The sequence below is a fragment of the Zootermopsis nevadensis genome, unplaced genomic scaffold (genome assembly GCF_977971745.1).
Source record: "Zootermopsis nevadensis isolate Lab colony 2312 unplaced genomic scaffold, Znev_1.0 Znev_ptg000011l, whole genome shotgun sequence".
In the NCBI taxonomy this organism is placed as follows: Eukaryota; Metazoa; Arthropoda; class Insecta; order Blattodea; family Termopsidae; genus Zootermopsis; species Zootermopsis nevadensis.
Window position 1 is genome coordinate 11798078 of NW_028259143.1, and position 13507 is coordinate 11811584.

Below are 13507 nucleotides of genomic sequence, written 5' to 3' on the forward strand. Positions count from 1 at the left end.
TCCATGCTTTACATCACATGGGCATAGACAGGGAGAAAAATAATGACACTTAGTTTCTCTGTACTATTATAAAATGAGGCCTTCTCGAAGGTATCACCACCTTGTCGAAGGCAATCTGCCGGGTGAGGAGGCTTGCGTGCTCAAATGACCCTTAGGGCTATGCCGGCCTGAGCTTCGGCTCATGGTAGGGTCACCCAAGCCGGACAGGTCTAAGGAGATGCGCTAGACTAAGAGTGATACCCTGGTCCTCCAGGTTGGGGGTTGGGTGTAGGGCTAACAACCTTTCACCTTTAAAAAAAATATGTGTTACGAAAAAATCAACCAAGCCTCGGATCAGGACGGACTCTTTGGCACGACCACGGCAATTGAAAAAGGACATGAGATTTGGTACCTGGAACATTAGGAGCCTCTATAGGGCTGGGGCACTGAAATCAGTGTGTAGGGAATTAGGTAATTATAAGTTAGACTTAGTGGCAGTGCAGGAAGTGCGATGGGAGGGGGAGGGCACGATCCCAGTGGACAATTTTACATTTTTCTATGGAAAGGGGAATGACAATCATCAGCTAGGGACGGGTTTTTTTGTTCATAGCAGAATTAGGGCAGCAGTTAAGAGAGTAGAATTTGTTAGTGACAGGTTGTCTTACGTAATTTTGGAAGGACGTTGGTGCGACATCATTGTCCTTAATGTTCATGCCCCAACTGAAGACAAAAGCGATGATATCAAGGATAGCTTTTATGAAGAATTGGAATCAGTATTTGATACATTTGGCAAGTATCACATGAAAATTCTGCTAGGAGATTTCAATGCAAAAATTGGGAGGGAGGATGTCTTCAAACCCACAATAGGCAGCGAGAGTCTCCATGCACTTAGTAATGATAATGGCGTCAGAGCAGTGACCTTCGCTACGTCAAAAGATTTAATTGTAAAAAGTACAAAATTTCCACACCGTGATGTTCATAAATACACTTGGACTTCCCCAGATGGCAGAACACACAATCAAATAGATCATGTTTTAGTAGATAAGAGAAGGCAGACAAATGTAATTGATGTGAGATCATTCAGAGGAGCAGATTGCGACACTGATCATTATCTGGTGGTAGCAAAAGTGAGGGAGCGGCTTTCAGTAAGTAGACGAACTAAACAAAATTTTGACACAGAAAGATTTGATTTGAAAAAATTAAGTGAGGGAGAGGCAAAGGAACAATATCAAGTTGAAATTTCGAATAGGTTTCAAATTTTAGAGACAAATGAGGATAATGAAAGTGTGGACATCAACAGGGAGTGGGAAAATGTCAGAAACTGCATCAAAATTTCAGCAAAAGAGAAACTAGGATACTACAGGAGAAAGCAAAATAAACCGTGGTTTGATGAAGAATGTTCAAAATTAATAGATCGAAGGAAGCAAACAAAATTTCAATGGTTGCAGAACCCAAACAAAACAAATGCGGATAATCTATGTAACGTGAGACGTGAGGCTAGTAGAACCTTTAGGACTAAGAAAAGGGAATACCTGAAGGGCAAAATTGCTGAACTTGAGACAAATAATAAGGAAAAAAACATCAGAGACCTGTACAGAGGCATTAATAACTTTAAGAAAGGATATCAACCCCAGACTAATTTGGTAAAGGATGATAGTGGCAATTTGCTTGCAGATCCAATAAAAATTGTGAATAGGTGGAAAAATTTCTTTAGCGAGCTCTTAAATGTTCATAATACTGGTGATATTAGACAGATTAAAATGCATACAGCTGAACTGTTGGTGCCAGAACCTAGCTTAGATGAAGTGGAACTAGCCATTGGGAAGTTGAAAAGTTATAAATCTCCAGGAATTGATCAGATTCCGGCCGAATTAATTAAAGCAGGTGGCAAAGGGTTGCATATGAGGATCCATAAGCTTATTCAGTTAATTTGGGATAAGGAAGAGATGCCACATCAATGGAAGGAATCCATAATTATTCCTATTTATAAGAAGGGGGACAAGACTGAGTGTGGTAATTACCGAGGAATATCGCTGCTATCAACCTCATACAAAATTCTATCCAACATTCTTTTGGCAAGATTAACCCCATATGCGAATGAAACTATTGGGGATCATCAGTGTGGGTTCAGACGAAACAGATCAACGATTGATCAGATCTTTTGCATTCGTCAGATACTAGAGAAAAAATGGGAGTTCGGTGGGACTGTACATCAGTTATTTATAGATTTCAAAAAAGCCTATGACTCTGTGAAGAGAGAAGTGCTATATAATATTCTTATTGAATTTGGTATACCAAAGAAGCTAGTGGGTCTAATAAAAATGTGCTTAAATGAAACCTGCAGCAAAATTCGAGTAGGTAAATATGTATCTGAGACATTCCTCATCAAGAACGGTCTAAAACAAGGAGATGCTTTGTCTCCCTTGCTCTTTAACTTTGCGCTAGAATACGCCATCAGGAAGGTCCAAGGTAGGCAGGAGGGTTTGCAATTGAACGGGACACATCAGCTATTGGCATATGCTGATGATGTTAATTTATTGGGGGACGATATAAATACAATAAAGAGGAACGCAGAAGTTTTACTAGAGGCTGGTAGACAAGTGGGGCTGGAAGTAAATTCAGAAAAAACTAAGTACATGTTAGTATCTCGTCATCAGAAGACAGGCGGGCAAAATTATCTTAGGGTAGCTAATAAATCCTTTGAAAGGGTTACAAAGTTCAAATATTTGGGAACAACAATAACAAATCAAAATGATACTTGTGAGGAAGTTAGGAGGAGACTAAATTCCGGAAATGCTTGCTACTTCTCAGTCCAAAATATTTTGTCTTCCCGTCTGATTTCTAAGAACCTGAAAATTAAAGTATACAAAACAATAATCTTGCCTGTTGTTTTGTATGGGTGCGAAACATGGTCTCTCACTCAGAGGGAGGAACACAGATTGCAGGTGTTTGAGAATCGGGTGTTGAGGAGGATATTTGGGCCTAAGAGGGAAGACGATGGGGCGTGGAGAAAACTGCACAATGACGAGCTTAAAAATCTGTACTGCTCCCCCAGTATTGTGAGGGTGATTAAGTCGAGAAGAGTGAGATGGGCGGGACATGTAGCGCGCATGGATGGGACAAGAGGTGTGCACCGGGTACTGGTTGGGAAACCTGAAGGGAAGAGACCGCTGGGGAGACCTAGACGTAGATGGGAGGATAATCTCAGGCGGGATCTATGGGAGATAGGAGTTGAAGGAAACTGGATGTTGTTGGCCCAGGACAGGGTCCGGTGGAGGGCTTTGGTTAATTCGGTGATGAACCTTCGGGTTCGGTAAGCCATCTAGTTAGTTAGTTTATTATAAAATGAGGAAAACATATTTTCTGAGAATATTGACACCACATATATCTGAAATTGTATGGACAGGAACAGGTGTAAACTGAGTTTCATATTACATTAACAAACATGGCAAATTTTATTAAATTATTATATTAAATATTTGCAATATTTCTTGTTATCACTCAACAGTGCCAAATGAAAAATATTCTTTATTTTCAGGATACTGCACTACTATAATTCCAAATAAATTTCACAATTTTCTGGTCATAAATTTTGTAGATGGAGATAATTTTCCTGGTTGTCCATGTGTTCAAATCCTTATCTGTAACAGGGCTGCAATGTATAAAATTTAAAACATAGAACACAGCACTGTATTTATAACATTTCCATTATTTAAATACAGAAATGAATTTTCTCTATAATTAAGGCCTCATGCTTTAGAGGAAACCAAAAATTAATGGAACATATTTCTGATCTGTGCATGATTTCTATTATTAATTCCCTCCCAAATTTAGGGGATCGATTTTACGTGTTTGTCAGAACCCCTACATTCTGTAAATTACAACTAGTCCCTTCAGGTCTTTATACAGGCTAGTCTAAATGATGTTCCCGATTTGAAACACATGTTACTCACGTTTAATGAAATTCAGATGCACAAAATTGGTACCGATGGAAAGAGAAACTCTCCAAGTTTATGTTGGTATACTTCGCGGCCGCATAGTAACACTTTTCGCTGCCAGGGGCGATATGACAGAAAATTACTGCCAACGAAGGCAGAGGAGCCTTTTCTGTCCTGGATTTCCACATTCACCGGACCTGACGCCCTGTGATTTTTTTCTGTAGGAGTTCATCAAAGATATTCTTCATGCCATCCTCACCACAGACCTTGCCAGAAGCCATTACAGCAATCGATCATGATATGCTGCAACGTGTCTGGGAGGAACTCGACTACAGGTTGGATGTGTGCCGAGTTACCAAGGGGGCTCGCATTGAACACCTCTGATGTACTGAAACAAAACTTGGAGAGTTTCTCTTTCCATTGGTACCAGTTTTGTGTATCTGAATTTCATTGAACATATTATTTCTTTCATATCGTGAACATCACTTAGACTAGCCCTCTATTCCACTAAACCAGGGGTGTTCACCCTTCATCGCTGGAATACCACTAATTCTAATTTAACACACTAAATGTACCACTAACCAAATTCGTTCCGGGAAATCTTATTTATGTTAATATTATCTTCTGCTTTTCTTACTTAGTTCGCATACCATCTGTGGTACGTGTACCACAGGTTGAGAAAAGCTGTAATATACAATATTCAGTCTCCAGCACTTATATTAGCATAAATTTCCATTTCAAAAAGACATGTACATAAAAACACGGATCAGAAATCTTACCTTCTGAAAACTCACCACCTGATGATATGTATGTCATTTTATGTAACTTATTAGTTTCTGAATTATATGTCTGTCTCCTTTTAAAGCTGCTCACTTTCAGAATACAGTGTGTTTCATGAATGGAACCTTCCATCTCACTAATTCTTGTACTATCACACTGCTGGTCAGAATCTAGTGGAAAGTACATAATTAATTAGCTTCATTATTTATTATAATGTACAATATGCTAATAGGATCAACAATAATGAATATGAGGAAGGAGATCAATTGTAACAGTAACTATATTGTCTAAAATCCTTTGAGTGTCACAGAAGAAGAATAGAATGCAATGGTATTTACAGCATTCACAGCACCATCTACTGAAGTAAAATATTGGTACTGCTAAAAATCTCTTTTTAGACATTCTAAACTTGTATGATTTTTCAAGAACAAATTGATTCTACAGACTCCACTCACTGGAAACCCTAACACTTGGAGGACTTATGTTTTCAAGAAAGAGACCAGTATATGCAACGAGTATAGGCGTGAATGGATAAAAATTTGATTTGTTACAAAGGTCGCTCAGTTACATTTGGGAGTGTCAAAGACTTCAACCTACATCACACGAACTGATTCCAACAAAAAATCTGTAATTCTCCTGCTTCATATTTGGGGCATATGATTTAAATCTTAGCCTGGAGACTAGTTATCCTAAGGTTTTTCATGGTTTTACTCAGGTCTTCCCTGCAAATTCTGGGATCAGACCATGTCCACCTTCTTCCATATCCTTTCAAATTCATTATTCATTACTCATCTCATCTCTTGATGCTAAGTAATCTGAACTACTGACACTATCATTAAATAAACCACAAATAAATAAATACATACATAAACAATTTTTAGTCACATTCAGCATTTACTTACTTTAGTTCAGAGGTTCAAATAATGAAGAATTATCACTAGATGGAACTGAAATGGTGATGGATATATATTTATTTTCAGTGCTTTGTTAATCCCCGAGTATCACTACATTTTTAAGGTGGAATAAAGGTACCTTACATAAACTAATATAATTTCTACAAATAATAAATAAAATTAAATTCTACAGACCAACACACCATGACATTTATTTTATGCAAACAACGTAACAAATATGCATGTGTCAAAAACTCACCATTATCTTCTACAAATGTAAGTCGTCTTGTAATTCCATCTGATGAAGATTGTGTGTTAGCTTTGTCAGATGTAAACCGCACATGATTTCTCTTGAAGGACCAACCTTTCCTAGCATTTCTCATAAAATTATGATTTTGTCTGAAGCATAAGCACTGTGAACCATCAGACCAAATCCTCATACATTCTTCTTCTGTTCGGACATGGATATCTTTCTTAGCACCACTGGTTTTGTCTGTGTCTTTATCATTTTCTTGTATTTCTAAGGCGCAAAGAATATACTCGGCAATACATTTTACCTGATTACGTTCACAATTGGTTTTTCTTTGGTGTTCATCATATGCATGTGCATCACGGTAACATATGCTCACATCATCCTCTTCATCTGAATAAGAACATGACAATGGGGAAACTGTAGATTGAAGACCAGCCACGACAAATTCCAGTTCATCACTAGTAAGCTCAATAAGCTTTGCTGCTACGATTACGGCGATTCGAGAGTGAACGAGATTAAAATCGACAGATGCGAATCTGGCGTCATCTTTAAAACTGCTGACAAGATCTTGGAGATGCCTAATTTCTGGATGAAGCATGTCAGGCACTGAATCACTAACCCGTACACTACGACCAACAAACGCGAGTCCATCAAACATTCGTTTAGCGAACACACAACAAGATTTTTCTACACATAAGAATGGGCTAAGACCTGGATTCAACAGAGTTTCATCTTCCATGCCAGCATTTGCATCCACTTTTCGATGACTGTACACATTTGATTTGGTCTTAAACGCATTCTCTACTAGTGGTTTAACTGGACTGGTGTCAGACAGACTGCACGCTTTAAAAGCAAGGCACAGATTTGACACTGGACTAATCTCATCATCAACTGACTGATTTTCACTATACTCTGTTAAAGATGATACACAACCATTCACTACACATTCTGAACTATCATAACACTCCTTGGTTGAATATGGTTTCTGTGCAGCCTCCTGAAATCTGTTCTTCAGATAAGCCTCAAGTTTCTGAAGCCCATCCTCAGAGGCAAAATTTGTAAATGTATCAAGAAATGGCCAATATTCATTCCAACCAACCCTGAATTCCTCAGCCAGGTCCCTGTAAGAAATCACAGGCACAAAATATATTATACTTTCGGGCAAAGTAAAGCAGATATTTTCCTCCTTTGCATTATGCTTCATGGTCAACATTTTCTTTGGCCAATAACATCAAGCTACTAACTGAAACTGTTTCAGCAGGACACCATTCTACTACTAAAACAAATATACTAATATTATTTCATGTGAAAATAGTAAAGACATTTTCTAGCATCCCATTATTTTTATATGGAAAAACTGAGGAACACTGTCAACAAAACTGAATGAATAATAAGAGGCAGAGAAACAGCATAAAGTAGAATAAAACACGCATCTAAATACAGAAAGATAAAACGGAAGGAAAGAATAAATGGCTTTGTAATTTACCATCAACAATGCTTGATATTACTTATGATTGGCTGATGTGTGAGTAGTGGAGTCTGCATTTCCTGTCAAACAGACTGCCTCGTGAGGTTCTAAATTTTAAAATGTATACATTCAGTAACAGTAACATATCATTTTGCTTCATAATCTAAACTTCATTTGAAATTACATATGCACAATATTCGGCTTTAGAGGTTAACTGGGACGTGCAAGGCTAAAGGTTCATATGGGGCACCAAATACTCTTGCCCTTTCTCAGGTCATGGTGCATTTATCTTATAATACATAAGAATATAACTGTTTGTTGAGTAAAATAATTTCTATATTTGAATCTCTGACTTCAAGAACCACTTAGATTTGGGCAAACAGTGTCTCACTAAAGCAAAGTGAAAGAAACATAAGCTTGAAGTCGTCCGTATCTCCCACCTGCCAACTCTTTCTAATCCTTTCTCAACATCCAGCAGTCTAAATGCATGACAACTCAGACTTCCTGTATATGCCTGTCTGCAGGCATTCTGGTTTGGAGTCCGAGGCATCCGAGGAGGAGTCTTCCACTTCTTCCGAAACACGATTGCTTTCTCATGATTCATTGGTCCTGCATAAGCCCGGATTTCCATTCTTCCATTAAGTGGATCAGCTTTTAATACCTGATGAATAAACATTTTAGAACAAACAGTAAATTAATAGAATGACGTCTCCTCTGATGATGAGCCATGTTTGTATGAAGTTAATTTTCTGCATTTCACAGACTGTGTCTGCCTCCAACACCAGAGACTGACAGGTTGATTTGATTGGTGATTGGGTGGGTGTAGTATAGATATATATGCACTGTCAGCTCATGGAGCCCAGTCTCCTTGATCAAGAATGGACCAAGGGGATAACAGTAGGTGGTGTATGGTGATCACCCTACCTAAAAGGCCACAGCCCCTAGATTGTTTCCTATAGAACTGAAAACTGAAATACAAAGACAAACAAAAATAACAAGAAATAAATTCAGAAGGCATTCAAAATATAATAAAGTCAAGATACAATTAAATAATGGAAAACAGCTATTAAGCACATAAAAACAGAACATCTACAAAAAAACTCAAAAAAGCTTTAATCAAGGTGTTTTGAGAGGAACACATTTAAACTGTACTCTTCGGTGCGAGGCAATATGATGACGAAAAAAAAAAATTGTGACAAAACATTTCACGTTAAGTAAAAGATTTTACAAACTGTTATATTTGATAGTTTTGGTTACATATGAAGTACACACACAATACATGAGACAGAACATATAAACCTCCTAGCATCCATCAAATAAGCAGTGTGTGGGGTCTAAACATGGTAACAGAAGTAACTGTCAACATTCCCGCTAGATATGAATCTCCAGACATCCTGTGAACACCCTGAATTGTCTCAGCTTCACTTTGCAATTGACACTTTGTCAACTACGTGCTCTTATATGAGAGAATTCTCTGACTAATTTAAATTTCTCGACAGGACCCTGCATAGTGAATACATGTGTAAAAACAATTTATTACCAACCAGAGGGCAAGCAGGAGAGAATGGATCACCAACAGTAGGCTGTACAGAATTATCCTCTGATCTAAGTACAGGAACATAAAACATGCCATCCAGTAAATTTGACAGTTTTTGCCTTAGACTTTCATCTGGAGAGGAAACACGACTGCAGATAACCTGGAAAAAAAGAAGAAGGAGAAATCATGAGTATGGTAAGTAAGATAGAAATAACGTTATGTACATATAACGGGTTACAGGAAGTAGCCACATTATTTTAATTGTTTCAGCTATGTAAAATGCTACATCTCAGCAAGCAGACTGGTCCTCTGGCAGCACTCCACATTTGTATTAGGGAGGTTAGCTAGTTTGAATCTTGACCAGTCTAATGACTATCTGGATTGTCATTTTTCTGTTTGTGAGTCTCTCCAGGCAATTTCATGGAACTGACATAAGCCATGACAGATTCTTATCTATTCACAATTCATAATTATCGTCGATATCACATTCAATTATATAAAATTTCTAAACTTTAAAATGGAATCATATACTGTACAGTATTTATAATTTCATTATCACTGACATCTCTAAACACTTTATGCAAAGTGTAGAGAAAAAAAGGTTTATAAGCACGTAAATGAGATCCTTGGTAAAACTCTAAAAGAAATTATTACAAAAAATATTTTAAAATGTCAATGTGCTAAATACTTTATTATATACTCAATTTAATTTTTTATGAAAATCAATAACACTGGGTGTGAACTAAATTTCTGGGTTATATGAACACTTTTTTAACAAACTGAGAAATATTTTGGACCAACTAACTCCAAGGTAGAGGACTTTTCCTTAAAAATTTCTGTCATTCAAATAGTCAAAATATTCCCTCATTTCATGGAATTTGATGGGCCCTCACTTTTTCATATAATACTTTTGACCAACTTCCACCTATGCCTTGACCTCTTGTCCTACGGTTTCCCAAACAAAACTTTGTACATATTTCTTGATTCTCCCATCATACTACATTCCCAACCAATCACATTCTTCTTAGTTGAAGCACAAAGAATAACATAAACATTTTATACCAAGTACTCACTCGTGAAGAATACTGTGATGTATATATGATAATGAAAATACATGTTACTTGCATCTCTTGGTGTTTGTCCATATTTATTCCTTGCATGTCTATCACATTGTGGATAAGACACCAATACATCTACAACTGAAACAGCTCCCAATTTAACTGCAAAATGTATCGGAGTCTCATTGAGGGCCTTATCAGGAGTATTCAGGTAAAGATCCAACAAGATACGAGCTCGGTCCTGACAGTTGGCAGCATCATCATCTCCATACAGCAACTGAATAAATGCAACATTGCTCACTGTCTGTAGAATTAGATCACATATTTGTGCGTCACAAGCCTTGGCTGCTACATGCATTGCGTTATACCGTGAGCCTTCCTAAACCCGGAAAAGACAAAGAAACAGTAAATAAATTATTTAAATTTCATCATTTGTCATGTAAATGTGCAGTAATAGAGATTAAATATCACTTATAAATAATAACTGACAATTATGTACAATTCTCTGCTAGCGATATTCTATAATTGCAGGTCATTATTGATAATGAATAGATTATTCACTTTTACCATAATATAAATATTACCAATATGATTGTCAGGCAGAACAAAGCATAATGATTTATAAGTTTATACAGTAAATTACAGCTAACGTAAAATAAATAAATAAATAATATATAAATAAAAGACTGTGACAGATCTTAGTGTAGTTCCCGGTGCAATTAAGGTTGAAAGTACCCAGAAAAAATGGTAAATCCCCATAAGAGTTGAAATCAAAGAAGAACATGGATGTTTTTCTGTTTTACATTTGGATCTCAAGATAAATGTCAAAGAACAACACTGACTTTTATTTTAATAAAAATGCACAGCAAAGCACACTCCAGTTCACACACTGCTGCTTGTTGGGAAAATCTTGAATATTGCTTCCTGAATATTTTCTTTGATTTATTTTATGCACTTTGTCTTTCAAGCTACCCCATAAATAAAAATCACACAGTGTGAGGTCTGGGAAACAAGTTGGTCATAAACTTTCATTAATACATTTTTCACCAAACATGTCAGTTATTGTGGCCACAGAGTTATCGGTTGTGTTCACCTTTACTGAATCCTGCTAAAAGTAACCATACACCTCCTTTTTTTCTGTTAGCTTAAGGAAAATCCTTTTCAAAATCTAATTAACATAGCTTCCTGAGTGAAGACTATCCATAAAAGAAAAACAGAGACAATTATTCACCATACACTGATTCCACACCAAACACCAACTTCTGGATGTTGAAGTAGAATATCATGAATGACTCCACGGTATTTTGAGCACCAGAATCAGTTATTTTGTGTGTTCATGTGTCCAATTAAGTAAAACCAGGCTTTGTCAGTAAAAAACAATACTTGTGGGTCAGTGAATCTTCATTCATTGTCTGGATAAACCAGTTGCAAAAATGTATTATTATAGCTGGGTCTCGTGGTTGTTACAGAAATAGGTGAAGTTTCATTAATTTTATAGCAGTTCATGCTGAGAAGACCGAAACATCATATTGCTAGACTAGATATACCAGTGATTTCTTGACAAATGCTCTAATCTTGCAATAGTATAATCAAGTTTTTCTTCTCTTTATTTTCTTATGCAATTCTAACCTATACTTTTGAATGTATTAACGAAACCTTGGAGAAATATCAACACCAGATAATTTTTGTTTTCAGTTCTCTGTGATATATACATAAGCTAAATTGGTTTTTTACATAATTATCCAAATACAAAATAACAACCCTGTATCTTGAACACACAAATAACAGAGGAAAAAGAAAAAACATTACTCATGCCAGTTTTCATAACCCTTTCTTAACCCATGGACTTAAAATTTTTTAACAAACTTTGGTTTCTGTATATAATCACCCATACAAGAGCCTGGATTTCATTTAGTCATTCATAGATGGCTCCCAACTACACATATAAAAATAAAAGAAACACCTAACTTCAAAATCCCCTGCTTCTGATGCTCACTCTTAATGTTGTGAAACCATTTTATTGCACAGAATGTTTTGGTAGGGCAGTCTGATTTATTTTTTGTGTATGAAAAGAGCATTAAAATCAGAGATGACCAAGTTAGGAATTCTATGTAGAATACTAACACATACATTTCAAAACTATTTACAAGAAAGCAATCTGCATACCTGAAGAATAGCTGGAGTATCTCCACTGCTCACTAGGTAGCGAGGATTATCCCAGATGGTGGTTCTGAATGTGTGAGCGTCACCACATTCTATCAATTTCCTCAGCCAAACCAAGTCCTGCGATTTAGGTCCTCTGAAAGGACTTGGTTTTTCGCCTATTACAGGACTGCTGGTTTCTAAATTTTCTGTTAACACAGATAAGGGAACTACAATTTCAGGAGCTTGAACTGCAAATTCCATAGCCTCCTGTCTTGTCTTAAACGATTTTAACCTCGCTTCCTTGTATTTCTTCATAATTGTCAGTGCTTCTGATTTGTCATTATAGACATGCAGAGTGTCTGAAAAATAAAGCAAAAATGTTTATATATACAAATGCTGCATAAATCTGTCAATGGAAATGAGTGGATACTGTATGGAAATTCAACAGACAGTAATTAACTGTTTTACATCCAAAAGAAAATAATTAAAATAATGACAGGTATTAAAAGCAGAGGCTCTTCTAGAAAATTAGTTAGAAAATTTTCTACGCTTTCATTTGCAAGTGAATAAATACTCTCCTTACTATCATTTATGGTGAAAAACTTGGACAAATTTCAAATAAATAAAGATGTACACAATCTAAACATAAGATGTACATATGACCTTCAAATGCCAAATCCTAACCTCACTACATACCAAAAAGGAGTATATTATACAGGTATCAAGTCATTCAATAATCTTCCACATACAATTAAGAGTTTAAATCATGATATAAAAGTAATCAAGTCTGCATTACCTCTTAACCTACTCCTACTCTGTAGATGATTTTACCTCTGTTGACACTTCTTAAGCTTTAGGTATATCTATATGTAAATAAGGTTTTGTTGCAAGATTTGAGGTTTCACAGCGGTGAGTATGAAGATTTCTGTCTTCTGGGTTGTTGTTGTATTTAAAATTCATAAGTTCTGTACGTATATTATTATCCGTGGAATGTAAATACACTATGTCTACAATTCAAAATCTTAAAACTAACTTTCGAATGCACCTACTTACCATCAGACTCTAAGGCAGCGTTTCTAGGTATACCGTAATACATTTTTTCAAAATTATCAGGATTACAAAATTTTTGTTTCGAAATTGCCGCGTCCTTCACATATAAAACGTTGCGTTTAAATATAAAAATCTACTCTACACATAACATTCATAAAACCCTTCTTAAAACAAGAACTTCAAAGGAGTCAAGGTATGAAGACGTTAAATCAAAGCAGAAGCTTTATAAAACTCGAATTCAACTGTTTTTCCGTTATGATGCATTTACTAATACCAACCACAGAGACCTACCAACCTCGGGATGATAGACACCATTTCACGGACTGTAAAATGCTATTACCTTTGGTAGTATATACATCATGCCTGATGAAATCTAAGGTTCTCACGGCTTGAGTGCAATTGATTC

General features: G+C 36.3%; 1 protein-coding gene across 1 annotated transcript in view; it reads right to left on the minus strand.

Annotated features, from left to right (window-relative positions):
• Window positions 1-13375, minus strand: part of LOC147874057 (ankyrin repeat and LEM domain-containing protein 2 homolog) — a 29534-nt gene extending 16159 nt beyond the window's left edge. The window contains exons 1-7 of the mRNA XM_087347288.1: window positions 13105-13375; window positions 12073-12410; window positions 9974-10285; window positions 8856-9008; window positions 7752-7972; window positions 5850-6964; window positions 4697-4867 (exon numbers count right to left, since the gene is read on the minus strand). Coding sequence (XP_087203414.1) covers window positions 4697-4867; window positions 5850-6964; window positions 7752-7972; window positions 8856-9008; window positions 9974-10285; window positions 12073-12410; window positions 13105-13147 — 2353 coding nt within the window. The 5' untranslated portion in view covers window positions 13148-13375. The remainder of the gene's footprint in view (window positions 1-4696; window positions 4868-5849; window positions 6965-7751; window positions 7973-8855; window positions 9009-9973; window positions 10286-12072; window positions 12411-13104) is intronic.
• Window positions 13376-13507: the final 132 nt, after the last annotated feature.